At 42.4% G+C, this 27512-nt stretch overlaps 1 protein-coding gene across 9 annotated transcripts in view; it reads left to right on the top strand.

Annotated features, from left to right (window-relative positions):
* Window positions 1-22710, top strand: part of herc2 (HECT and RLD domain containing E3 ubiquitin protein ligase 2) — a 218449-nt gene extending 195739 nt beyond the window's left edge. For 7 of the 9 annotated variants that reach the window (XM_048532268.2, XM_048532264.2, XM_048532265.2 and 4 more), the window contains 11 exons: window positions 987-1126; window positions 2644-2831; window positions 3029-3226; window positions 5771-5854; window positions 7710-7851; window positions 8905-9099; window positions 11994-12106; window positions 15211-15401; window positions 15913-16018; window positions 18170-18382; window positions 21561-22710. In XM_048532268.2, coding sequence (XP_048388225.1) covers window positions 987-1126; window positions 2644-2831; window positions 3029-3226; window positions 5771-5854; window positions 7710-7851; window positions 8905-9099; window positions 11994-12106; window positions 15211-15401; window positions 15913-16018; window positions 18170-18382; window positions 21561-21833 — 1843 coding nt within the window. In that variant the 3' untranslated portion in view covers window positions 21834-22710. The remainder of the gene's footprint in view (window positions 1-986; window positions 1127-2643; window positions 2832-3028; window positions 3227-5770; window positions 5855-7709; window positions 7852-8904; window positions 9100-11993; window positions 12107-15210; window positions 15402-15912; window positions 16019-18169; window positions 18383-21560) is intronic. The other 2 variants (XM_059646786.1, XM_048532261.2) reach the window with 1 other exon arrangement.
* Window positions 22711-27512: the final 4802 nt, after the last annotated feature.

Below are 27512 nucleotides of genomic sequence, written 5' to 3'. Positions count from 1 at the left end.
CGCTCTCGCTCTCGCGCTGCGGCGCGCGCTGTCTCTCCCTCGCTCTCGCTCTCGCGCGCGCGCGCTGTCTCTCCCTCGCTCTCGCTCTCGCGCGCGCGCGCTGTCTCTCCCTCGCTCTCGCTCGCGCGCGCGCGCGCTGTCTCTCTCTCGCTCTCGCGCGCGCGCGCTGTCTCTCCCTCGCTCTCGCGCGCGCGCGCTGTCTCTCCCTCGCTCTCGCGCGCCGCGCGCTGTCTCTCCCTCGCTCTCGCGCGCGCGCGCTGTCTCTCCCTCGCTCTCGCGCGCGCGCGCTGTCTCTCCCTCGCTCTCGCGCGCGCGCGCTGTCTCTCCCTCGCTCTCGCGCGCGCGCGCTGTCTCTCCCTCGCTCTCGCGCGCGCGCGCTGTCTCTCCCTCGCTCTCGCTCTCGCGCGCGCGCGCTGTCTCTCCCTCGCTCTCGCTCTCGCTCTCGCGCGCGCGCGCTGTCTCGCTCTCGCTCTCGCGCGCGTGCGCTGTCTCTCCCTCGCTCTCGCTCTCGCGCGCGCGCGCTGTCTCGCTCTCGCTCTCGCGCGCGCGCGCTGTCTCTCCCTCGCTCTCGCGCGCGCGCGCTGTCTCTCCCTCGCTCTCGCGCGCGCGCTGTCTCTCCCTCGCTCTCGCGCGCGCGCTGTCTCTCCCTCGCTCTCGCGCGCGCGCTGTCTCTCCCTCGCTCTCGCTCTCCGCGCGCGCGCGCGCTGTCTCTCCCTCGCTCTCGCGCGCGCGCGCGCGCTGTCTCTCCCTCGCTCTCGCGCGCGCGCGCGCTGTCTCTCCCCACCCACCCCCACACCTTCTCTGTGGTTGTAACACTATTATGCACTCTGTTCTGCTGCCCTGACATACATTGTATGGTACAGTCTGCCAGTAAGACATGCAAAACAACGCTTCACTGCATGTTGGTACAAGTGGCATCAATCAATCAATCAACTAAGCTAACCGATCGCCCTGTCAAATTAATGACGTAGTGTTTGCCTTTACAGGGGTAAAGGTGACTACCATAGGTTGGGTCATGGCTCTGATGATCATGTCAGGAGACCTCGGCAAGTCCAGGGGTTACAAGGGAAGAAGGTGATCGCTATTGCAACTGGATCTTTGCATTGTGTATGCTGCACTGAGGATGGTAAGACTTGTAAGATATTTTCAAAGCTTTATAGATAAGCTAATGCAGGCTAATTGAACTACAGCACCATCAGGAGTTTGGTACAATTTTAATTACAAAATTGACTAGCTCCTTTAATTTACTGTCAACAATTTTATTGTCCGTTTGAGTACTGTTTAACATTGTCTTTCATGCCTCTTTTTATTTTAATAGGTTCTGGTCATATTGTTTAATGCTTTTATTAAAATCTATGTAAAGAAGTTTGACATGTTAGGTGCTTGTATAATGCTTAATGATAATTACTGTTAGGTTTCTTTTTGCCAAATACATTGTACCTTATCTATTTACTCAATGGTCAACTGGAGAGAACATATTCCTTTGTAGATTTGTATAACAGCCCATATGTTTTAAACTAGGGGAATAAAAATGGAAATGAGTAAGAGGGGAGAAAAATGGAAAAGCATATATTCTTTGACCTAAATATTGAATTGTGTTTTTATTTAAAAAAAGGATTAATTCTCCATAGATAACAGTGTGGAGCTGGATGAACACAGCAGGTCAAGCAGCATCTTAGGAGCACACTTTGTTATCTCGGATTCTCCAGCATCTGCAGTTCCCATTATCTTTCATTGTCCAGAGTTGGCCTTTGAGTATAGTTGGGAAGTCATGTTGAGGTTGTACAGGACATTGGTGAGACTTCTTCTGGAACACTGTGTGTCCAGTTCTGAGAGCCCAGTTATTGGAAGGAAATTAAGTTTGGAGAGGGTTCAGAAGAGATTTACCAAGATGTTGCCAGGTATGGAAGGTTTGAGTTATCGAGTTTTGAGAAGATTTTTAGCTCAGGTTGAGGTTCTGGATGTGAGTTTGCTCGCTGAGCTGGAAGGTTAGTTTTCAGACGTTTCGTCACCATTCTAGGTAGCATCATCAGTGAGCCTCTGACGAAGCGCTGGTGTTATGTCCCGCTTTCTATTTATCTTAACAAGAAAACCTAACCAGATAAATAGAAAGCGGGACATAACACCAGCGCTTTGTCGGAGGCTCACTGATGATGTTACCTAGAATGGTGACGAAACGTCTGAAAACTAACCTTCCAGCTCAGTGAGCAAACTCACATCCCGGTTTGAGTTATAGAGAGAGGCTGGGATTGTTGTCACTAGAATGCAGGAGTTTGAGAGACGACATTATAGAGTTTTATAAAAACATGAGGGTGTAGGTAGGGTTCATGAAAGTTGCCTTTTCCCTGTTATGGGGAAATTCAAGACTAGGGAGCACGTTTTAAAGGTGAGAAGAGACAGATTTTAAAAAATTGACATAAGGGGCAATTAATGAACTTGCAGAGTAAGTGGTGAATGTGTTATGCTTAAAAGACATTTGGATAGGTGCATGAGTAGGAAAGGATTGGAGGGATATGGGCCATTAGCAGGCACATAGGACTAATTTAGTTTGAGATTATGTTTGGCTTGGACTGAAGGGTTTGTTTTCATGCTGTACGACACCATGATTCTATATACCTTTTTCATTTTTCCATTTCTAACAAGGAGAAGTTTATACATGGGGAGACAATGACGAAGGGCAGCTCGGAGACGGGACGACTAATGCCATCCAGCGGCCACGCTTGGTAACTGCACTGCAAGGAAAAAAGATTAATCGTGTTGCATGTGGTTCAGCCCACACCTTGGCATGGTCAACCAGCAAACCTGCCAATGCAGGAAAGCTCCCATCACAGGTTAGTTAATAACACCAGTGGTTAATTCCAAATGTTCTTGTAAGTTAAGTTGACAGCAGCATGCATTTGTGATTGGAAAGTAATTAACTTTCATTGCTGTCCCCTTCAGAGCCAAGCAGTGTTAGCAACTTTTAATTGCAATTAACATCTTTTAAAGTAAATTTTTAAAATCTGTGTGTATTTCTTATTTATTTAAGATTCCAATGGAATACAACTACCTCCAGGAAATTCCAATAATCTCATTGCGGAATAGACTGTTACTACTACACCATATCTCTGAACTCTTCTGTCCCTGTATTCCAATGTTTGATTTGGAAGGTCGACTTGATGAAACTGGGCAAGGCCCTTCAGTTGGACTTGATACTTTACGTGGAATATTAATATCACAGGGCAAGGTAAGACTCTATTTTGACAGTGGGCTTAGCTTTTGGGAATAGTCATCTTTGTCAAAACTTTCACATATCGTAAAATAATGGAGAGTGTATGGAGCCAGCAGCTCCATCTTGCATTTGCAATGTTTGAATTGACATTAGCTACAACAAAAGCAGAAACTGCAGAAACCGCAGCCAAGTTTATTTCTTGAAATGTTAATGGCATAATAATGGCATTTACAGAAAAAATAAGCAGGTTATCTTGCTGAAGAAATGTTGTTGAGGCCAGTTTGTCAAAAAATGTTTCTACAAATCAAAAATCATTCAATTGTGTTTTTGCTTTGAAGATCAAAGAGGGAAAAATGAGCAGAAACCTTCATAGAACATTGTTAGAACTTGGTATACTTCACTATAAGTTGTATGGTGGCAGTGACCATAGCATTGTTTAATGCTATTGTTAAAACTGGGGTAAAATTTGAAAAGAACGTAAGGATATGGGGAAGGAGCAAGAAATAGAATTCAAAGCTGACCATTTGGGGGATAGTAAGTGAAACATATCCTTTTGAACTTAAGCGTTGTAATTTTGGTTTGAACAATTTTTAAGTTGTGTTTGACTAAGCAAATCAGATGTGATGGTATTACAGTTGAATGAAGGCATCTACAAGGTACGAGAGGGGAGATGATCAGAATTGACTGGGAGAGAAGCCTAGTGGGAAAGATAGTGAAACAGAAATGATAGGATTTTGTGGGAGTAATTTGGGAAACACAGCAAAATTTCATCCCTGGGGAAAAAAAGGGAGGCAACCATGTCTGACTAGGAAAGTCAGGGACACCATAACAGGAAAAGAGACAGCATTAAATGGGGCAAAGGGCATTAGGAAGCCAGTGGATTGGGAAGCCCACAAAGACCAACAGAGGACCCAAAAAATAAATGAGGGAGAAGATTAAATATAAGGGTAAGCTAGCTGGTAATATAAAAGAAGGTTGCAAGAGTTTCTTTAGATATATTAAAGACAAAAGAAAGGCAAAAGTGGACATTGGGCTGCTGGAAAATGACACTGGAGAAGTAGTAAAGGGGAGAAAAGAAATGAAGGAACTGACCTAGTACTCTGCGTCAGACTTCATGGGGGAAGATACAAATAACATCCCAAAAATTCGAGAGTCAGGCGCAGGTGAGTCTGGTGGCCATACACCAAGGAGTAGTTGTGAGAAAAAACTGATGGGCTTGAAGGTGGATAAGTCACCTGGACCAGATGGACTACAACAGAGTTCTGAAGGAAATAGCTGAAAAAATTGTAGAGGTGTCAGTGGTAATCCTTCAGGAATCACTGGAGACAGGGAGGGTCCCAGAGGATGACAAAGTGCTAATGTTTTAAACACGCGCACCCCCCCCCCCCCCCACAACCAATGAGGGAGTGAGGGAAAAGACAGGAAATTGCAGGCCTGACTCAGTTGTTGGTAAGATTTTTAAGTCCACTGTGAAGGATGAGAGTTCTGAATACTTGGAGGTGCATGGTAAAATAGGGCAAAGTCAGCATGGTTTCATCAAGCGGAGGTCATACCTGACAAGTTCGTTGGAATTCTTTGAGGAAGTAATGAGCAGGTTTCATTGGCAAGCCAATGGATGTGACCTACAAAAAGCCTTTGACAAGGTGCCGCATAGGAGGATGCTGAGGGCCCATGCTGTTAGAGGCAAGCTGCTAGCATGAACAGAAGATTAGCTGTCTGGCAGAAAGCAGAGAGTGGGATTAAAAGAGTCTTTCCCAGGATGGAAGCTGGTAACTGGTGGTGTTCAATAAGGGTCAGTGTTGGGACCACAACTATTCACTTTACATATTAATGATCCAGATGAAGGAACTGAGAGTATTACAAAGAAGTGGACAGGCAAGTAGTATTGAGGAGTCAGGGAGGCTACAGAAGGATTTAGACAGGTGAGGAGAGTGGGCAAAGAAGTGGCAGGTGGAATACAATGTGGGAAAGTGCAAGGCCGTGCACTTTGCTAAGAAGAACAGAGGCATAGACTATTTTCTAAATGGGGAGAAAATTCAGAAATCTGACATGCAGAGGGACTTGGGAGTCCTGGTCCAGGATTCCCTGAAAGCAAACTTGCAGGTTGAGTCGGTAGGTAGAAAGGCAAATACAATTTTTTTGATTCATTCACTGGGTGAGGTCGTCACTGGCTAGGCAGCGTTTATTGCCCATCGCTAATTGCTCAGAGAGCAGGTAAGAGTCAACATGCAGGCCAGACCAGGTAAGGCTGGCAGTTTCCTTCCTGTAGGGACATTAGTGAACCAGAAGTGTTTTTTCCAACAATTGGCAATGGATTCGTGGTCATCGTTAGAGTCTTAATTCCAGATTTTTAAAAATTCAAATTCCACCATCTGCTGTGGCGGGATTCAAACCTGGGTCCCCAGACTGTTGCCTGGTCTCTGGATTAACAGTTCAGCGATAATACCACTAGGCCATCGCCTCCCCCATTTCTGATCATTTGTCTTATGCTCTTTATTAGCACAGTTATCTGAGCAGTTCACCTGGCACTGTGCTAACAACTTCAACATTATATTGCAGGAAGCTGCTTTTCGCAAGGTAGTCCAAGCGACGATGGTCCGAGATCGACAGCATGGGCCTGTTGTGGAGCTTAACAGAATTCAGGTACAATTGTGCAGCAAAATCCCAGTAAATCTTTTAAAACTGGAACCTTGGCCTTGTGCAGCAAAATCCCAGTAAATCTTTTAAAACTGGAACCTTGGCCTTGTGCAGCAAAATCCCAGTAAATCTTTTAAAACTGGAACCTTGGCCTTTTTACCAGCTATTGTTAAATATTTGTACCTTGAGGTTGCCCAAGCCAATCATTCAGGCAATGCATGTAATTAAATTTAACAAGACTCCTTTCTCACTTTGAATAAGTAATATTTGGCTCTCTAAACTTTGTGGTCAGATAGCATTTTATCAAAGAAGAACACTGTTTTTGAATGAGTTAAGGTGTAAATCTGGTCTTACAGCTGATTCTTTCCTTGCATTTTGCCCTGAGGGCAGACTTTTGCCCTTGAATTTTGGAAATGTTGTTTCAGGAGTCCATTTCAATAAGATGTTCAGATTTTATTGTATTAAAGAATGATTTGAACAAAGAAAACTTGGCAAAGAGACATGACCTCTGGTATAGGGCAACATCATAGTACAGGACATTGCTAAAGTTGCTGAAAGTTGGAGACTTAATGAGAAGCAATAATGGGTTGAAAGCTTGTAGGTTGTAAGATGCAGTGAAGACTGTTCGCAGGGAAGTGAATAGAGGAGCTTTTCCGTTTTGAGGGCCAGGGTTATGATAGTTGTAGGAGCAGACAGCTAGGTATGACTGGATTTATTAAAAAGTAAGAAAATGTAAGGTGATGGTCAATGTAGTTCAAGTGCAAAAGCAGAGAGTTCAGAGCAAAAATAATGAAACACAGGAATATATAGGTTGCAATAAGAGTGAAGATGAGAAAAAATGGAGGCTTTAGAATGATTTGCCTATTACAGAATAATTTTTAAAGTTTTCTCTTCTGTGAAATATATTGGGTTCTGCTGATTGCTTCTAATCTCATTGTAATACTGTTGCATAGATTAATCCCTGCCAATCCACCTTTGAAAAAGTTCTTCTGGGGAAGTTCTACTGAGGTAATGTTGGGTTTAAGGAGGTTTTTTCTTTAATCTTTCAAGTCTATAGGCTGCAACTTTGACATTGCCTTATGTTCAGTTGTTTTTAGGTGTTTGCTGGACTTAACTGAACCACGTGAAACACTGTTGGTCCTTGGTCTCCTCTGCCTACAGTCACAGACTTACAGCTTAGAAACAAGCCCTTTGGCCCAAACTGTCCATGCCAAAGCACTTCCTACTCCAGTATCATTTCGGATGACAACTCACTCCTTTCTCTGCAACCAGTTATTAGCTTAACACACTCATCTCAACCCCCTTGCCACATATGACGCACAGAATCCCGCTTAGGCATTTCTGCTGTGGTTGCTCACAATCCCTAGATTTAAAATTTCTCAAGTCTGTGCCTTGATCTCTTCAGAAGCCTTACCTGGCCACATCAACAGGAGTTTAGAAGACAGCAATGTTTTAGCTGGAAGGTTATCATTTGAGATGTAGGAACAACCAGGCACACAATATCCCAGAAGTGCCAGTTGTTACCTGAGGCTGAAGAAGTTTTTTTTCCATATTTGATGCAATGAGGTGGAAGAGCCTTGAACTCTCGTAGGGAACCAGCACTGCTTATTGGGGCCATACCTGCATGGGTGAGGGCTTAGACCTCATTTAGTCTTTCTGAAGGGCAGAGGTGAATGTGGAGAAGACTTCAGAAATCAATCGTAGTGACAAAGCTTTGAGCAAAGGCAGCGAATGTGTACTGGATACTCGTGGTCCAATCACCACCTGGTATTTGAATTTCTGCCATGGCTTTTGAAATATGTCACTGCTTTTGCTTTTCAACCTGGCTTTGGCTTTGATTAAAATTGATCTTTCCCTTCAGGTCAAACGTTCCAGAAGTAAAGGAGGTTTGGCAGGTCCTGATGGCACAAAGTCTGTTTTTGGTCAGATGTGTGCTAAGATGAGTTCGCTCAGTCCTGATAGCTTGTTGCTCCCTCACAGAGTCTGGAAAGTCAAGTTTGTTGGTATGTTTAGTTATGTAACTAACCTTTTGTTTTGCTGCTTTTTTTTTGTGTGGGCCACAAGTAGGGGGAGGGGATAAAAATTCATTTTGTTTTCTCCCTAATGTTGATTTTAATCAGAAGCCAACTTCTAGCTCAGTGAGAGCCCAAGAACTGGATTCTAATTTCTTTTGATACACAAGAATTATAGAATCCCTACAGAGTGAAAACAGCCATTTGGCCCGATAAGTCCACACCGCCCCTCTGAAGAATATCCCACCCAGACCCATTCCCCTAACCCTGCATTTCACATGTCCAACCTGGCTACCTAAACATCCCTGGGTACTGTGGGCAATTTAGCACGGCCAATCCACCTACCCTGCACATCTTTGGACTGTGGGAGGAAACCAGAGCACCTGGAGGAAACCCATGCAGACATGGGGAGAATGTGCAAACTCCGCACAGACAGTCGCCCAAGGCTGAAGATAAAGTCAGTAACTCTTGCTCCCCCCAACCTCGAGTGTGGCATATGCTGTTTAAGATTTCATTGGAAACTGATATTTTACCTAGGGGTCTACTTGCCATATGTGGGCATTCATTGTGAATGTGGTCAGCATTTTACTGGAAAGCATTATGTGCAAACCTAATCTTGACCATACCTAATGTCCACATGTGGACATTCACCTTATGTTTTTGAGTTTAGTAATTGATTCATTAAGTGTTTGTAATTGCTTGACATGTCCCTCAACTACTTCTGCAGTTCAAGATGATTGAGGACATTTTTCGCTCCCAGTTGCTAAGCTAGGTCAACCCTGGCAATTTCTTGGCCTGTGATTCAATGCCACATCAAGAATCACAACCTGAAATAGTTAGGGTGTTAATTGATACATCAGTTTGCAAAAACTGGTGTCAGAATTCTACTTATTATCAATTATATTCAGTCTTTTGTAAGTTTTAACAATGTTCTTTGTCATGGTTGGCACTCCTTAGCATATGCAATTTATACAACGCTGCAAAAATTTTGCATCTTAGTTGCTGAGGAACATTTATCTGATTGAAACTTGTTTCTTTGTCCAGGTGAATCAGTGGATGATTGTGGTGGAGGCTACAGTGAATCGATTGCAGAGATGTGTGAAGAGCTTCAAAATGGTTTGACGCCGTTGTTGATTGTTACCCCAAATGGAAGGGATGAATCTGGAGCCAACCGAGACTGCTTTCTCTTAAATCCAGCTGCCAAATCGCAGTTGCACATGAACATGTTCAGATTTCTAGGTATGTGGGCTATTAATGTCTATTGAAGTTTGCACTTTGTTAATTCAATAAGTAAGCTTCGTTATTCAGTTAATGAATAAATACACCATCCATTGTGATGTAAGGTTATGCAGCCCAGAAAAGATGCACGTTGAGTTTCACAATTTCAACTGAAGATAGAGAACAGTACAGCACAGGAATAGATCCTTTGGCCCAAGACTGTGCCAATATATTGCCTCTCTAAACTAAAAACATTTTGCCTTTGTGATCTGTAGTCCAGTATTCCCTGTCTATTCATCTATCTGTCAAGATGCCTCTTAAATATTACTATTTTATCCACCTACCCTATCACCTCTGGCAGCGCAGTCCAAGCACTTACCACCCTGTAAGTAAGAAATAAACTTGCCTCTCATCGCCTATGATCAATTCCCCCTTTTACCTTAAATCTACGTTGCCTCGTAATTGACATTTCTACCCTGAAAAAAATACCCTGTGACTGTCCACGCCCCTCTCAATTTTGTAAAGAGATCACCCCTCATCCTTTGTTTGAGTGAAAACAAGCAAGTTTGCCCAATCTGATACCCTCCAAACCAGGTCCTTGTGAATTGTTCTTGTACCCTCATCGAAGCCTCAAAAATCTTTCTGTTAGTGCAGCGACCCAGACTGTATTCCAAATGGGGCCTAACCAAAGTTCTGAACAATTGCATCGTAACTTGCCAATTTTTATACTCCATGCAAGACAAGTATGTCATATGCCACCTCGACCACCCTATCCATTTCTATTGCCACTTTCAGGGAGCTGTGGGCCTTTAAGCCTAGATCGTTCTGTATGTTGATGCAACTAAGGGTACTGATTTTTATTTTTCCCTCCTGCATTAGACCTTCTAAAATGCATCACCTCGTACTTGCCTGGATTAAACTCCATGATCCATTTCTCAGTCCAGGTTTCCAGCATATCTTTATCCTGTGGTATCCTCTGAAAATCCTCCTTATTTGAAATAATTGTTTGGGACCTCCGGACGGAAGTGAGAGCGGAGGTGTAGAGGCAGGTGTAGCACTTCCCATGGTTACAGGAAAAGCTGCCAGGTGTGGTGGAAGGGTTGGTGTGGAGTGGTCAAAGGAGTCATGGAGTGAGTGGTCCCTACGGACAGCAGATAGGGGCAGGGAAGGAATTATCTTTTTGGTGGTGGGGTCTGATTGCAGGTGGTGAAAATGGTGGAGGTCGATGCTTTGGATTTGGAGACTGGCAGCGTGGTATATGAGGATTGGGGGACTCTCTCCTTGTTGCTGGAGGAGGGGATTTTAGGGCAGAAGTGCAGAAAATGCAGGAGATGTGGTTTAGGACATTATGGATCATGGGAGAAGGGAAATTCAGTTCCTTGAAGTAGGAGCACATCTAGGATGTCTGAGAGTAGAATGCCTCATCCCAGGAGCAGATGCTGCGAATGCGGAGGAATTGGGAATGTGGGATTGCATTTTTGCAAGAGGTTGGTTGAGAGGAGCTGTAGTCAAATAGCTGTGGGCGTCATTGGGTGTGAAATTGTTGTTGGTGCTAAGTCGGCTACCAACAATGCATGGAGAGATTAGGTTAGATTCCCTACAGTGTGGAAACGTGCCCTTTGGCCCAACAAGTCCACACCGCCTCTTGAAACATCCCATACAGACCCATCCCCCTGTAACCCACACACCCCTGAACACTACGGGCAATTTAGCATGGCTAATCCACCTAGCCTGCACATCTTTGGACTGTGGGAGGAAACCGGAGCACCCGGAGAAAACCCACGCTGACGGGGAGAATGTGCAAACTCGACACAGACGGTTACCTGAGGCTGGAATCGAACCCGGGTCCCTGGTGCTGTGAGGCTGCAGTGCTAACCACTGAGGCACTTTTGCCTGCAACCGCAGGAAGTGCTTACCTGCCCCTACACCTCCCCTCTCACCTCTGTCCAAGGCCTCAAACAGTCATTCCAAATCCAATAGATTCACATCTTGCAACCTGGTCTATTGCATCCGTTGCTCCTGATGCAGTCTCCTCCATACCGGAGAGATCATGTGCAGACTTGGTGACCAATTCATGGAGCATCATTACTCTGTGTGCTCCAGTAAACACTACCTTCTGGTTGCCAGCCATTTCAACTGCCCTTCCCACTCCCTTGGCAACATGTCCATTCTGGGCCACCTTCATTATCACAATGAGGCCACATGTAAACTGGAGGAACAACACCTTTATATTCCACCTTGGGAGCCTTCAGCCCAATAGCTTCAACATAGAATTCATCAGCTTCAAAATCTCCCTATCCCCAGCCTCATTCAATGTCCAGCTGCCCCACTCATCCCTGCCTCCTTGATCTGACACAACCTGTCCATCTCCCTTAACACCTATCCACCCCACTCTTTTTCCATTGACCAATCTCTACACTCTCTTACCTGCATCCACTTATCACCATCCCACCTACCTTTAGCCAGCCCCACCCTCCCCCATTTATTTCTGTGCTCCCTTCATCCCACAGCAGCCTGATGAAGGATCCCGACACAAAACATGAACTTGCCTGCACTTCAGATGCTGTCAGACCTGCTGTGCTGCTCCGGCTCCACATTTTATTGACTCTGACGTCCAGCATCTGCAGTGCTTACTATCTCGTATGTGTATAAGATGTTGGATGTTGACGCTATTGGATCTGACTCCGTCACACTGGAAGCTTGATTTTAAATCCTTAATTTTATTTTAAGCTTTTAATGACCATCCAGAAAATGAGTGGTAAGTTTTGCAGAGTGCAGTTGAAGCAAAGTACAGTGCAAAATGTGTTGCTATCTGCTGTATTGTCCATGAGAGTTAAAATGGAATAATTAGGATCTATTCATGCTTTTCACATTATATTACCATGGAACTTGCCATTTTTTGTTCTCTGTTATAGGTGTACTGTTAGGCATTGCTATACGTACAGGCAGTCCTCTGAGTCTCAATTTGGCTGAACCAGTGTGGAAACAGCTGGCAGGAATGAATCTAACAATTGCTGACTTGAGTGAGGTAATTTCTGATATTTCTGCTTATGTCTTTGTGCATTTGTTATAAATAAACATTTTAAGTACTCTATTTTTGTCTGGAGTTAGAATATTCTAACTTTGTTTTATATAAACGTTATAAATCAATTATCCCCATTCATATGCAAACAACCGTTGACCTGTCTGATTTTGGCAACCTTGTTTCGAAACCCTCTTTCTTCTACAAAATCCTTTTCCATACAATGTGCATGAGTCTCTCCAGTCCAGCTTCTGCTCCTGTCATAGCAGTGGAACACTCTAATTGAAGTAACCAATGATATATTTTATGACTGTGATTATGGTGCATTGTCTCTGCTCATCCATCTTGATCTCACCTGCAGAATGTACTAAAGTGTACTATACCACCATCCTCTAATGCTTGCCTCTGTTGTGTAGCTCAGGGGACTGGCCTCACTTGGTCCCATTCTTATTATCTAATTGCATCCTGAGCTTCTCAGCAATGACTTCTCTTACTGTTTCTGAATTGTCACCCAAAGATCTTTCCTCCACCGCCACCGTTTCTACTGAACCTTGAAGATACTGATAGCTTTTTAAAAAGGGCAATTTGAACTTCCATTTAATATCAGAAAGGGTAATGTGCCAGATCATACATTATAAGGTCTTTACTGTAAAAGATTAATGCAGTACGGACTGAACATTGCTTTTGTAGGCAACTTATATTGTAACCTACAGAACAGAATTTGTAACCTAACTGAAACAAATCAAGGCCGCGTAACACTCTTTAAGCCTGGTAATTCCAACCTGGAACTGTCCTTCACTATGAAGATATTATTGGCAATCCTCTTTCTCACCCTCATTTTAACTCCTCACGAGTTTGGTCATTCAACCTGGGCATTCTGTTGCCTCTGATTCATTTGGTCCCGAGTTGTTCTTTCCCAGAGCTTGACAAATTCTTACCTTCTCAAAATCTGTTTCCATGATTTCTTTACCTTTTTACCCAACACCATGTTTTTTATATTGACATGCTCTTTAATATGAACACGCCCCTCCCTTGGCTCCATCATGTCCTTTTCCTTTGTTAATGCTGATGCAAATTTTACATTAAGAACCTCACCCAGTTTCTGTGACAATATGAATCATGTCAGCATTGTACCCAGCTGCCTTTAAGACTCCCGATTCTTTCACTTTGGAACCAAATCGGCACAAGTGTTTAAATCTTAAATTTGTCCCATTTAGACTCATAGAAATATATAGCCTGGAAACAGACCCTTCGGTCCATCTTGTCTTTGCCAACCAGATATTCTGAATAAATCTAGTACCATTTTCCAGCATTTGGCCCATTTCTCTCTAAACCCTTTGATTTATATAACCATTCAGGTGCCTTTTAAATGTTATAAATGTGTCAACCTCCACACATTCTTACTGCTCTAATAACACTGCTGAAGGCCGGATTAGTATCTATGTTTTTACATTTTAATCCAATAGACAGATCTCAATAACAGCATGTAATCCAACCAAAAGCCCCACTGTACTGTAGATTTGAAAAAGAAAACAAGTAAGGTTACACTTTTTAAAATGCCACTTAGCTGCTGCCCTGCTGTGAGTTCCCACACGCAGTTTCCTCCAAGGTCAGCTGTGAATTTTGTCATTTGTTTATTTTCTTAGAACAAACTCCGATGTTCAGAAAACAGACAACAAAGGCAGCAGCTGTGCAGGTTACTGCTGGGTCAGACGGCAGTGTAGGTTTCTTTTCCCATTTGAATCACTGCCTGTGTGTTCACTGCCCTTGGTATGTCTTCCTTCTTTTTAAAATGCTGTTGTTTTGATCTTTCTCTTTCCCCCAAAGTTCCAAAACATTGCAACAGTTTATAAAACAGCAATTACTGCTCCTAGAATTCAAGGAAACAAGCTCCAACACTGAAAATAGCTCAAAAAGAGCAGCTGTTATAGCCACCATTTTTTTTCTGTTCTCCATCTTGGATTGCACAGAATCGTTATTCTAGAACTTTGGAGACAAAGACTACGCACTGTAAGTACGCAGGGTGCTGCTACAGTCTCTGAGCATTAACCATCTTGTGTTCTCATTCCAGTAAACCAATCTGGACTTCCTTTATGTCTAACGGTCACTACCCATATGGTCAAGCTAACTTCAGAATTTTTTTTTATTCATTCACGAGATGAGAGCGTCACTGGCTAGGTAGCGTTGATGGTGAGGTCACACGATACCCTACAGTTCACCTTCTGTTAAGACAGTTCCAGGACATTACAATCTTATAAACTTCATAATTGTAATGCATCTTGACGTCTGCAGCAGCATTGCCAGTACATTACAAACAAACAAATTGTGTTTACATTTCTGACATGCAATACTGTATGAGCTGCAAATTCCTCTATGTAAAGTTTGGCTTAACTGATCATGCCTCTGCAGCTTTGCCACTGTCTTGTGGTGAGCCAAGGCTGTTCGACTTCATGCTTTTGACCTGACCTGAGCTCGATATCTTCTCCCAAAGTAGAGGTTCCTGCTTCTACAACGTTGCCCAACTCTGCCACTCATTGAAACCCTCATGTCTGGCTTCTCCATCTTCAGTTCCCTCCTGGCCGGCCTTCTGTATTGCACTCTCCTTAAACCTCAACTTGTCTAAAACTCTGCTGCCAACACTCTATTCTATCACAAGTCCTGCACACTGTTCCTGTATTGGCTCCTGGACCCCTCATTTATAGGTCACGCAGTGTTTAAATGCCTCGATTTCTGTGGTCATCCCCATTGCTTTAACTTCACCAGTGTAGTAGGTATTGAGATGATTCTGGCTTTGTGTTCAAACCGTTTACTCGCCCCCACTACTTTCTCACATTGGTAATTGTCATTATTCATTTTAGTCCTATGTTCTTGAATTCCCTTCCTAAACCTGTCTTCCTATCACTTTTCTTCCTTTTCAAGCCTTTTTGGAATCCTTATATATTTGACCAACCTCTCCAAATAATACTTTATTTGACTTAGTGTCAATTTTGGCTAATATGAAATTTCTTGTTTTTTTTTGTTGTTTATATTGAAGAAAAGTTGTCTTGTATTAATGGTCTATGTATATTTGATGAAAATACCAATTATTTATTCCATGTTCTTACTCTTAGGTTGACAAAGACTTTATTCCTGGGCTTATGTACATCAGAGATAACGAAGCCACAGCTGAGGAGTTCGAGGCCATGTCTTTGCCATTCACTGTGCCAAGTGCCAGTGGTCAAGATATTCAGCTGAGCTCCAAGCACACTCATATTGTATTGGAGAACAGGGCAGAGTATGTTAGGCTGGCCATAAATTATAGGTAAAGTGAATCATTTTGTAGCATTGCCTTTGTTGCTATTGCATTAGTTTAAGTTTTGAAAAGCTATGATTAAAAATCAATTTTAGTAAAACTAATGCTGTCAACTGCATGGTACAAGATTTCACATTCCAATCCCAGTCAAGTGCTTGAGCCCAAAAATTAAGACTGACACACTAGTACAATCATGAGGCAACGTTGCACTGTCAGACGTGTCATGTTTCAGATAAGTTTTAAACTGAGGACTTATGAGCCTGTTTGGCTTGTTGTAAGGGATGCATTGCTATCATTTTGGAGTTATTCTTGGTGTCCTGACCAAAATGTTTACCCCTCAAATAACATCACAGTTTACCTGGTCATTAATACAAAGCTGTTTGTGGGAGTTGCTGTCCTCAATAAGCTGCCACTCAAAAAAAAAGGCTTGGAGATGTTTCGGTGGTTGTAAAAAGTGCTATTTAAATGCAAGACTTTCTAAAAATGCCTGTTCTTGTTTGGTGTGCTTTGTTTGTCACAGGCTGCACGAATTTGATGAGCAGGTTGCTGCTGTACGGGAGGGGATGGCTCGAGTTGTCCCTGTACCTCTTCTTTCTCTCTTCACTGGCTATGAACTGGAAACAATGGTATGTAATTCCTTCTGACAGATTCTAAACTGAAAATTCTTAATGGTCTGATTAGCTTAAATAACGGAGACGTCATTGCTTTATTTTAACCTATTAATTGTTGAGAATTAATTTTTAAATAGCATTGATTTTGAATTAATGCCAAACTATTTCCTCTCGGGTGGGTTGAGAGTATATTTGAAAGTTTAATGTTGTTTCTAGATGATATGCTTTGTGGTTAGATTTTGTATTTTCAGGTGTGGGGCAACTAGTTTCCAGTTTGTATTAGCTGGAACCAGGAGGAAATGGAGTTGAAGCCTTGATTTTTATCGATGTTGAGGCAGGTTTGAGGGGCCGAATGACATACTGCTGTTCCTGTTTCTTGTGTTAGGTTTTTAAAAGAGAAATTTAATTGAATGGATAACTCTGAAACACTGCATTACCTAGATCCATTGTCAAAATGTCTTTGCCTCCTGCCCAATTGCTTCTTTCCTCCTAGGTTGGATTTCTCTCACTAGTGATTCCTTTACCCCTCTCCTTCACAATCCACTCCTTGCCTCCTGCCTACACCATTCACATCAATACAGTTGTCTGGAATCCCATGTCAATTCATGGGCAAGCTTCATGAAGATAACCACCCATCATCCACATAATCGCATCTTATTTAAATAAGGCCAAATGCCTCAGATCCAATGTTGGGTATGCGTTAAGCCTATCCATTCAGGTGCAGGGATTTTTCCCTGTGCGTACCTAGTCAATGCTGGCACTTTTGACGTGAACAAATTTCAAAACCATAACCAAAAGTTCTTTAAAAAAATCACCATAGTTCCAGCGAGTCATCGGGCTGCTCCCTCATTAGAGAGGGATGATTGGTGGTGGTATAACCTGAGGGTCGTCATGCCTCGGGCAAGGAATGAGATTGAGAATGGTTACCTTGGCCAGCCCAGGTGCTGAATCCACGTTGTCGTTGCCACTCTGGATTGCAAAACAGCTGTCCGGTTAACTAAACCCCATGGAAGTCCTCCCTCCTCATTCCTTTCTATCGCTGAAACATGGTAACTCTTAGGTCAACCACCACGAGTGATCACAGAGAGAACAGCTTTAGGGTTCTCTGGGACTGTGGTGACTTTAACTTGTATTTATGTATCTTGTGCTAGGCCTTTGTTTCATGAATGGATTTGGGCAACATTTGATCTAATTCACCCAGCCTTTCAGTTTAAATGATGATTACTAGCTTTGTGATCAATATAATTGGTTGTATTTAATTGTAGTAACAGTGGCCACATTGCCAAGCCAAAGAGTGAGGAATGAATTCACTGCTGTCAGCAGGAACTAGGGGCCACATCTTGTCAGGAACTAGTGCCACTTGGTTAGTGTGGGCACCTACCTCCAAGAGCTGTCTGATGGTTCAGCAGCCTTAACCAGTACCATTGGGAGCAGAGGCTGCTGCTGGGCCTGCACATGGAGAAGGAACCCACATCGATGGATGTGCAGAATCTCAAACAAGTGGGGATAGTGGTCACTGAGTCCTGTGTTGCACGGTGTGACTAAAGGTGTGAAGGCTGGGATTTGCAGGGGAAAGATCATTGACAGAAGGGGGATCCCTTTGGCTCGAAGAGTACCCCCGAAGACAAACCTTACCCCATAGAATTACCCAATTTGACAGGGTTTGCCTGGCAATCTTTCCATGGAGTAGAGATCCCTCACCCAACTGCCTTGCAGGTGAGAAGAGTCCCTTAAATAACTACTTAGTGGCTCAGTTGGGCCCTGGGCAGAAGGACACCTGCCTCTTAATCCTGCCACAGGCAAGGCGACATGACAGCAGTAGGACAGTGGGCATACTCACCCCACTGCCACCTTTTTTTAAATGAAGGGCTGCAACATCTAACTCAATGTGTTCATCCCTTGTTAATTCCAATTTCTCTCATGGAAACTATTTTGCAGAAACAGACATGGTGGTCTCTAATGGAAACTGTTTGAAGTTCCAGTTACTGCTGGAAATTTTCTCCCCGAATCTCCTCCACATACAGTGTTTGAGTTTTATGTTTGTTGTGAGTTATTTTAAAAATTAAAATTTTTGGAATTAGTCATAAAATGCCAATGTAGTGCTTAGGCTAAGAGAAAGGTTTGATATGAACTAACAGAAGTATTCCATTCATTGTATTGTTGCAGGTATGTGGAAGTCCTGATATACCACTTCACCTTTTAAAGTCTGTCGCCACATATAAAGGGATAGAACCAAATGCGTCATTAATCCAGTGGTTCTGGGAAGTGATGGAATCCTTTTCCAATACTGAACGCTCCCTTTTTCTGCGGTTTGTGTGGGGACGCACACGATTGCCAAGAACAATTGCAGACTTCAGGGGACGGGATTTTGTTATTCAGGTATTGCCAATAGATAAACATACAATAATGAGGCAATTGGATGGTGGCCTAGAGATGCTCAAACTTCCTATTTCAGTGACAATTGTGGCTTGGCTGACAGTACAAGCTTCCTTTTCAGTCACCACGGACATAGTTTCAGCGCCCTATAATTCCCGGATTATCCCAATTTTATAATTTCCTCAGAATGTCTGCAGGATCTATAATTGCATTTAAGAATGTTTGAAAAGGACTTGCAAGAGTTGGTATCAATCGTATATTTTTAAAAAAAAAAAGTTCTTCCTGGGCAAGAAGAAATACAGGTCCATTTGACCTAGCAATCCTTTACCCGGGAGCAGAGGTTTAATGTATAGCCACCATGTAGCCAGACATTAATGAGTGCGACAAACAGAACATGGCGGTTGAAGGTCCAGGTGCAAACACTAAGAGAAGGTGAGCGTAACATGTTAGATCAATGTGGGGAGCAGAAGCAAACCACTGTCAGAAAGAGGTCAGTTTTCTGTTCGTCAGAAAAAGACAAGCTGTTGGAGCCAGTTTGCAGGCTGACACATACAATCTGGAATGGTGTGAGAGCACATTGTGCCAGCACTCTGGCTTTAAGAGGTATGTTTCGTCCTGTTTTCATTTAGAGAGATTAGAGGATCAGGGCTGAGCAGTCTGAGAAGATAAACAACTTGTGAAACTTTTTTTTTAACCTAAAGGTTGGAATTTTCTCATTAGAGCGAAGAAGTTGATGGAGGTGTACCAGATGATAAGAGCCAAGATGACAAGATGATAGAATGGATACCCCAAAAAATTTTTCCAGAGTGGAAATGACTATTATGAAGGGGCATAATTGTAAGGTGATTGAAGGAGAATATAAGGGAGCTGTCAGGGGTGGATTCTTCACACAGAGTGGTGGGTGTATGGAATGTGCTGCTGGCAGTGGTAGTGGAGTCAGATACATTAGGGATATTTAAGCAACTCGTGGATGATGTAGGGTATGCAGGGTAGTTTGATCTTAGAGTAGGATAATAGGTCGGCACAGCATCATGGACCGAAGTGTCTGTACTGTGCTGTACTGTTCTATGTTCTATTGACCTTCTTGAACAAAGGAACAATATTGGCTATTCTCTATCCCTTTTGGGACCTATCCTGTGACTAAAAGGGATACAGAGATTTCATACAAGACCTCAACAATTTCTTCCCTCGCCTCCCTAGACATTTTGGGATGGATACCATCAGGTCCTGGTGACTTGTCTACCTTACTACTTTTCAAAACCCCCAATACCACACTTTTTATGTTGACATGCCTTAGAAAATCAATGTACCCCTCTCTCGACTCCCCATCCGCCATGTCCTTCTCTTTAGTTAATGCTGTGCAAAGTATTCATTAAGGACCTCGTCTACTTCCTCTAACACTGTGCATAAATTCCCTCCTTTGCCCTTGACTGGACCTAACTACCCTCTTGCTCCTTATATACATATAAAACACCATGGTATTTTCTAAGTGATGTTTTCCAAGGATGTTTCATGGCCCCTTTTTAGCCCTCCTAATCTTTGTTTAATTTCTTTCCTGTTTTCTTTATATTCTTCAAGGGTTCTGCCTATCTTCAGTTTTTTTTCTGACTAAGCTCTTAATTTCTCTCATCATCTAAGGTTTCTGAATCTTGCCATCCTTACTCTTCCCTTTCACAGGAGTTTGTTGGTCCTGAACTCTAATGAACTGGTTTTTAAAAGACTCCCATATGACAGAGTGGATTTAGCCTCAAATAGCAGCCCTCATTCCACATTCCCTTAATATTGCCATAGTTAACCTTCCCCCAGCTTGGTACTTTTGCCTGAGGGCTACTCTTATCCCTTACCCATTAGCAACATAAAACTTAGGAAATTATGGTGACCTCCTGAAATGTTCCTTGCCTAAAACTTTGAAAGCCTGTTGAAGTTTAATTGTTAACAGTTTAGCACTTCATGACCGTGAAGTAGTCCAAGAATTTGGGACAGTATTAATAGAAATGTGTATATCCAAATATTTTACTCACTTACTTTCTTTCTGCAACTTTTAACTTGGAGTGAGCAATGCCTGCAATAATCCAGCAGACAAAGGTATTTTGCTTAACTCGCAAGGCTGTGAAGTGATTAGATGCAGATTGCTAGAGGAATAAACTTTGGGTCAAAAGGCTTTTTTTGGCTTTTACATTTTCAGCGAGTTATTCAGAGTGTATGCATGTATTTCTGACGAAGTAACCTTGGCCGTAATTCTGCCTGCACCAACGATCATGGGTCAGGTTTTGTCATGAAGAACTACTGACATTGGTGGAGGACTGCTGGTCCTTGTGCAGATGTGCCTCAACATGTATCTTCTGTCTTCTGTTTGATGCAAAGATAATGAAGAGGAGAAAACAGGGAGAAATTAAGTCCTTTACATCTGCAGATAGGATAATTTGTTAGAAATAGGAGTCAGGATTCTTGGGAAGGCAAGTTTTCCTAGCCCATTGCCGAAAGGTTTCGTGGGAACTGCTTCCTGCCAATACTGGCCACCATGCATTACTTTGACACTCCAAGGAGATTTAACTGTCTGGAACTGGGATGGTTCTGCCCCAGAGAGCCGTCGGCCAGTCTTTACACAGGGAAGCGGCTGTGAAGAATATTGGATCAGCAGACTTGAGGGCCTGAATGGCCTACTCCAATTTCATATGGTCTTATGATCTAATAGTTGGGAATAGGCAGCTTACAGCCTTACCAGAAGCCACAGTGGACATGACTAACTCCTGGGGTTCAGGACCAGTTAAGTATGTAAGTCTTCAGGCACAATGGGAAGAGGAGGGGAAGTGAGGCATGTTGGGCTTGTGGACAGATGAGGTGCGAATAAGTAATAGGCCCAGGCCTATTTTATGGCAGTTTGCGATACTGAAAGGAGATTGCAAATGGACGTGCCCCATCTGAGGCTTGAGCAGAGTCACCAGCTCCCTCCCCAACAAAAAAAAATTACTTTAGTTGGGAAGGCTGGTTGGCCTGGGCTTTGCCTCTTCCATGGTAAAATTGCAAAGGGATTAGTGCAGACAAGGGGGCTGGAGGGCAGAATTTTATGGGCTCCCCCTGCTGGTTGTAAGCCTGCTGGCAGGAGAGCATGAAGTCTGCCTACAGTGTTGGTTTGATTTGATGGTTAACATTGGCTTTATCTTTCACCTATCTATGGCAGGTGCTGGACAAGTACAATCCTCCAGACCACTTCCTTCCTGAATCGTACACTTGTTTCTTTTTGCTGAAGCTTCCCAGATATTCCTGTAAACAGGTGTTAGAGGAAAAGCTGAAGTACGCTATTCACTTCTGCAAATCAATCGACACTGATGATTATGCTCGTATTGCACTAACTGGAGAGCCAGCTGCTGATGACAGCAGCGATGACTCTGATAATGAGGACGCAGACTCTTTTGCATCTGATTCTACACAGGACTACTTAACAGGCCATTAGAGGAAGGAACAAAAGGAAAGAAATTAGACTTGCAATCAAGCATTTTGAGTGTACTTCTGGGCAACAACATCTTCAAAATATGCTGCAGGAATTCAGATTCTCTTCAAAGAACAAAAGTGGATGGAATAATGTGGAAAATTTAGAGTTCTCAGAATCAACCACAGCGGACAAATGTAATTATTTATTGCTTACCATAGCCGACTAATACTTTTAGAGCCCAATGTGTTATTTAGAATATGGTACTTTATCCCTCACAAACACAATGCACATGTTTTGTTTGATGAGGTTTTACTTTTGTTGCACAATACTATATAACCATAGACATGGAATTAGATTTGAGAGCCTCTTCTTTGTGTTTACTAATTGTTTGTTTTTTAAAATGTGTTTTAGTCCAGAGGTAACATAGCAACATGAAGTAGCACCCAAAATGAATTTCTTAAGCCCTTTCACTGTGGTAGGGTGCAATGTCAAGTTGTTTAGGGTCTCAATATTTGTTCTGTCATGTGCATTCTCTCCCTGCTGTATATTGAGGTAACGTGCAACAACTGCAAGAGTATTATAAATACTATGTAAGCTGACTTTATTAGTAGTGTTTGTTTATATGACAGTGAACATTTTGAATGTTGTATCATTTAAAGTTCGATATTCTTAAAACAGCAAGAACACATTACAAATGGTCTCAACTCTTAGTACTATTGGTCTTTTTTCCGTTAAGTTTTAAAATTCTCCTAAATGTGCACAGATTAACTCCATTGTGAGGTATGAGGGCAGTCATTCTACTTACATTGACAAATGTACATAATTTGATAATTGTGCCATGTAAACACACAAAGTAAATTCATTCATTTTCTTGTGAATAAAACCTTGGTTTAAACAACTTAAGTCAAATCTGCCACAGTTACTAGTTTGTTTTAATGCCATATTATTGTTAGTAGTCCCACTAAAAAAAATCACTTGTATGCTGTTTGAAAAATAGATTTTCTTCACACATGTAGGAGCAGTTTGTATTGGCTGTTGAGTCTACTGTACAATTTCAATTGCCATGCATCTCAATGTGGGTATCAGCTGTGACTCAGTGGTAGCACTTCCACCTCGTCTGAAGATTCAAGTCCAGCTTCAGAGAATTTGAGGGTCCTTGACTGATGCTCCAGGGCACTTTTTAGAGTGCTGGCTATTACTTATCCCTCAACCACCATAAGTAAAAGCAGATTACCTCATCGATATCATATTGTTCTGTCTGAAATCTTACTATCCATAAAGCTACATTTCCTGTGTTATAAAGTGATTACATTTCTGAAGTAATTCATCAGCTACAAGGTGCTTTAGGACAAACAGATTTGTGAAAAACTATAATTCTGTTTGCTTGCCTATTTCCTACTTCTCAAATGTTGACAATTTTTGAAATACTTAATAGCCATTCTTTTAAAAGGGATTTAAGGGTGATGTGTTCTACATTGTCTCAATTCTTTGTGAACATTTTTAAAACCACTTTGGTTCCATTTCCTTGTTAACTGGGTACTGGCCCAGTCAGCCTTCTAAGACAAATCTGGCAGCGCAGAATCATCGTCCTTCTTCAAGCTCCAAACTGTCTCCATTATCAAGGCTACATATTTACACCTTTTGCAAATTGTCCCCTCGATATATCCAGCACATCCATCCTAGTAAATGTCATCTTCTCACCTGTTCTGTTTCCATTTAATATTGCTTCTCTGTCATCCGCCTTGTGGAACTCTTGTTGTCAGTCATGGCTGAGTTGATAGCACACTTGCATCTGAATCAGCAGATTGTGCTTTCAAGTCCTGCTCCAGGACAGTTTATCCTGACAAGCCAGTGCTAGGCAATTAGAGATAATGGCCGGGAATTTCTTTGTCAAGGTGGGTGGCAGGAGTCAGGAAAATGTCTGACTTCATCCTTCTACCTGCCATGAACAAAAATGCCCACAAAGCCAGGATTTTTATCACAAGTTATAGGGCTAAAATCAGGCCAGTTCACCTCAAAGAATCCTCATGTAGTGACACCAGGAGTTGAGGTGGGCTATCTAACAGGTCCACTTTGGTGTTATGGGACTTCCTTCCAGTTATCATATTTTTTAAAAAAGTGGGGTTGTTTAGTTCTCACCCCTCCAAACCTTTCAGTCCACTCCCATGCTCTCTTCTTGCCTTTATTCAGGCCTCACCATCCCTCATGGCTGCTTATGACACCCCGCTTGCCTGCAAATGCCTAGCAAGCCCCTCCTAGTTCTCTATGGCTCCACCTGCCTCTAATATATGTCATATGCTCCCCCAGTGTCCCATGGGTCATCATACCAGCCATGTCAAGCTGTGCCTCTCACCCATACCCCATGGCTCCTCGTGCTTCAATGCTAAGCAATGCCTGTGCTCCATTATTTCCATTGATTCCTCATGCCTTAATTATATTATGGCACTTCCATACCCACTCTCAGGTTATATAGAATCAGTGAGCCTGACATTGACAATGAGATGATTAGAAAAGCTTCCCTAAAATAAAGGTATTGATAAATTTCCACTTTGTTTTTAAAAGAAATCTTTTTGCTGCAGGGCAATAAGTGTCAATCATCAGACACTTTAATGTACAATAGCAGAAACTGCAAGCCGCCTTCATTGTACAATTGACAGAAGAGTTCAGAGCTCTGAAAGCAGCAACATTTTCTAGGGAGTCAGCTGTTTCAACTATCTTAATGAATGCCTGTGTGTTCGACAAAGCCTCATTGAGAAGTTTTGGCTGGCAACAGGGCTGGGAAGTCTGGAATCATTTCCCACTCCCCTTTTTCACCTGTTCACTGAGTCTCTTCAGCTCCATGAAAGTCCAGGCCCATGAGTTCCAAATGAGACATTCAGCTGTTCTTCCCATGTGTCTGATCAGGTGGATGTTGAAGGCTCCCATTAGCATTATTTCCAAGTCGAGCTGGGGCTTTATGCTTGGTGTCCTGGCCAATCTTTACTTAACATAAAAGCAGACCATCTGGCCACTATTGCTGTTTTAACTGCTTCATTTCCTTTATTACAGCTGTGGCTGTATTTCAAGGTATGTATTTCTTTGGCTGTAAAACTCTTTTAGACATGTGATGTTTGTGAAATGTAGCGCATAAACACAAGACTTCCTTATTTATCCAAAAGGTGGCTATCTGCTGTCCAGCTTGCTTTCATTCCAGTTCCCATTGACCACGTGTTTCTTCTCCTGCAATCACATGCATTTAAAACGTGTTCAGTTCATTCCAAGGCCTTATTCCATACTATTGCTATGACCTTCTCCAGCCTTGCATTCCCTCACACCCACCCCCACTTTGGTTCTCTTGAACTATTTTCCCTGGTCCTTCCTATCTCTTGCTACTGGTAACAGAAGCTTGAATTGCCTTGGCTGTATTCTCTGGAACTTCCTGCCTGAAGTGTAAAAAAGCCTTTGCAAAGTCTATTAATAGGATCAAGCTTTCAGTCATCCTAAGTCATGTGCAATCATCTGTTCCTTTTATTGCTTTTTATTTTTCTTTATTTCACCTGAATGTATAAGTTAATTACACGGCCATAGGATCAATCATAATTTAAGAAAGCAAAGAAGCAAGTAATTTGCGCAATTGAAATGTGGCAGCTCTTGGAAACAGCAATTCAAGCAGTAACACAACAGTAACGCAATTGTCAGTTGTCTAATTGCCAAGCAGTGTCTTAATTTAATTTCTGGTGAGTTAATGTTTGGAGACTTTTAAATATTGAGTTGGCTTCTGAAAAAATACAGACTTTTTGTGACAGACTTGACATGATCATTAGTGAGATGATATTTTGTGTGTTCTAGGTCACTTGATTAATTGCCAACCTGAATCGCCAGTAGAATCTGAGAGTTGTTTTCAGATTGAAAAAGGCGTCAAACTGAAAGGGGGACAGTGCAGAACATCAAAAGGATATTGACACATTGATGAAGTAAATGGACAGATGGTAGATGAAGTTCATTGCTTAGAACTGAGACGATACATTTTGGTAGAAGTGTAGCGTGAGGAAGATTTTAAATGTGTGCAGGAGCAGAGAGACCTGCATGGGGCCTATCAAAGATGTATAATTAGTTTCTAGGCCTAGATACAAAAGATGGAGAATTCTTAAGTGTTGTCTCTGTCCTCATAAAGAAGAGGAGTGATGAAAATATTCTGGCTAAAGAGTAGGAGTGAAAAATATTAGAAATATAAGAAGTATAATGAGAGTTTGGCATCCTTGAACATGGATAAAACACCAAAGCTGAATGCATTGTATTCCAGGCTGTTAAAGAATGCTGGGGAGGAGATGGTGGATGCAGTGATCATTTTCCAGTTCTCACTAGAAATGAGTAATGTATCAGAGGTTTGTGAAACTTATGCCGTTCACCTTTAAAGAGGTAGCTAAGGATAGGCTGGTCGGGCTAATTATTAGAATCAATTCTGAGCAGCAGGGAATATTGTTGCTTAGGCATGGATTAATTCGGGTCAGCATGGATTTGTAAAGGGAAGGTTGTGCTTTACCAGACTGAATTAGCTGATGTAATGAAGAATTGATGAGGGTGGTCCAGTGGTTGTTGTCACGTGGATTTTAGTAAAGCATTTGTTAAGAAAAGTAAAATTCCACGGGATTCTGAGAAATGTGGTGTATTAGATCCATACTTGTCTCAGTGACAGGAAACAAAGGATAATTGTCATTTTTTAATTTTATTCATTCATGGGATGAGGTCATTGCTGACTAGGCCAGCATTTATTACCCATCCCTAATTGCCGAGAAGGCAGACAAGAGTTAGCCACTTTGCTATGGGTCTGAAGTCACACGTAGGCCAGATCAATTAAGGACCGCAGTTTCCTTCCCTAAAGAACATTGCTGAACAGGATGGGTCTTTCCAACAATGGATTTGTGGTCATCATTAGATTCATCATTCCAGATTTTTTTGTGGATATCTGCTGTGGCAGGATTCGCATCCGGGTCCCCAGAACATTATCAGGTACGCTAGATTAATGGTCTAAAAGCAATACCATTAGGCTGCCATCTCCCATGAATTGAAATTTTACAAATAAATATGGTTTCCAGTGGCATTCAACAGGGGTGAGTGTTGGGTCCCTTAGTGTTCTTGTATATGTGGAATGGTTTGCATTAGATTTTCTGTGTAGTTGATACTGAAGAATCTAACTGTTGACTGCAACATAATGTAAATGATTTGGCTAAGTGGGGAGCAAAGTAACAAACGTAATTTGATCCAGGGACGTGAGTTATGCATTTGTGAAGGGTAAACAAAACAAGGGAATACACCATAACAGGAGTTTATTTGAGAGGGGTAGAGTGAGAGAGAGACCGTGGATAGGTTTGTGTAGGTGGCAGATATAAACAAGGTGCTAATGTCAGCATATAGCATCCATTCCTTTATCGGATATGGTGTGAAATACAAACACAGGGATGAAACTATTTAAAACATTGGCTAGGCCACAGCTGGTCACTGCATTACAGGAAGGACACAATCGCTCTAAAGACAGTACAGGAGATTTACACAAATATCGTGAGGCCTTGAATTGCAGCTATGAGGAAAGGTAAGCTATGGTAGTTTTCCTTGGCACGGAGGAGACTGATGGAAGACTTAATTGAGGTGTATACAATTATGAGAGGGCTCACATGAGACAGGAGTTTGAAAACTTCCCTAACTGAAAGGTCAGTTACTAGG

The sequence above is a fragment of the Stegostoma tigrinum genome, chromosome 6, assembly GCF_030684315.1.
Source record: "Stegostoma tigrinum isolate sSteTig4 chromosome 6, sSteTig4.hap1, whole genome shotgun sequence".
Lineage (NCBI taxonomy): Eukaryota > Metazoa > Chordata > Chondrichthyes > Orectolobiformes > Stegostomatidae > Stegostoma > Stegostoma tigrinum.
Note: the sequence above shows the minus strand (reverse complement) of the source record. Positions and strands in the feature narration are given on the sequence as shown.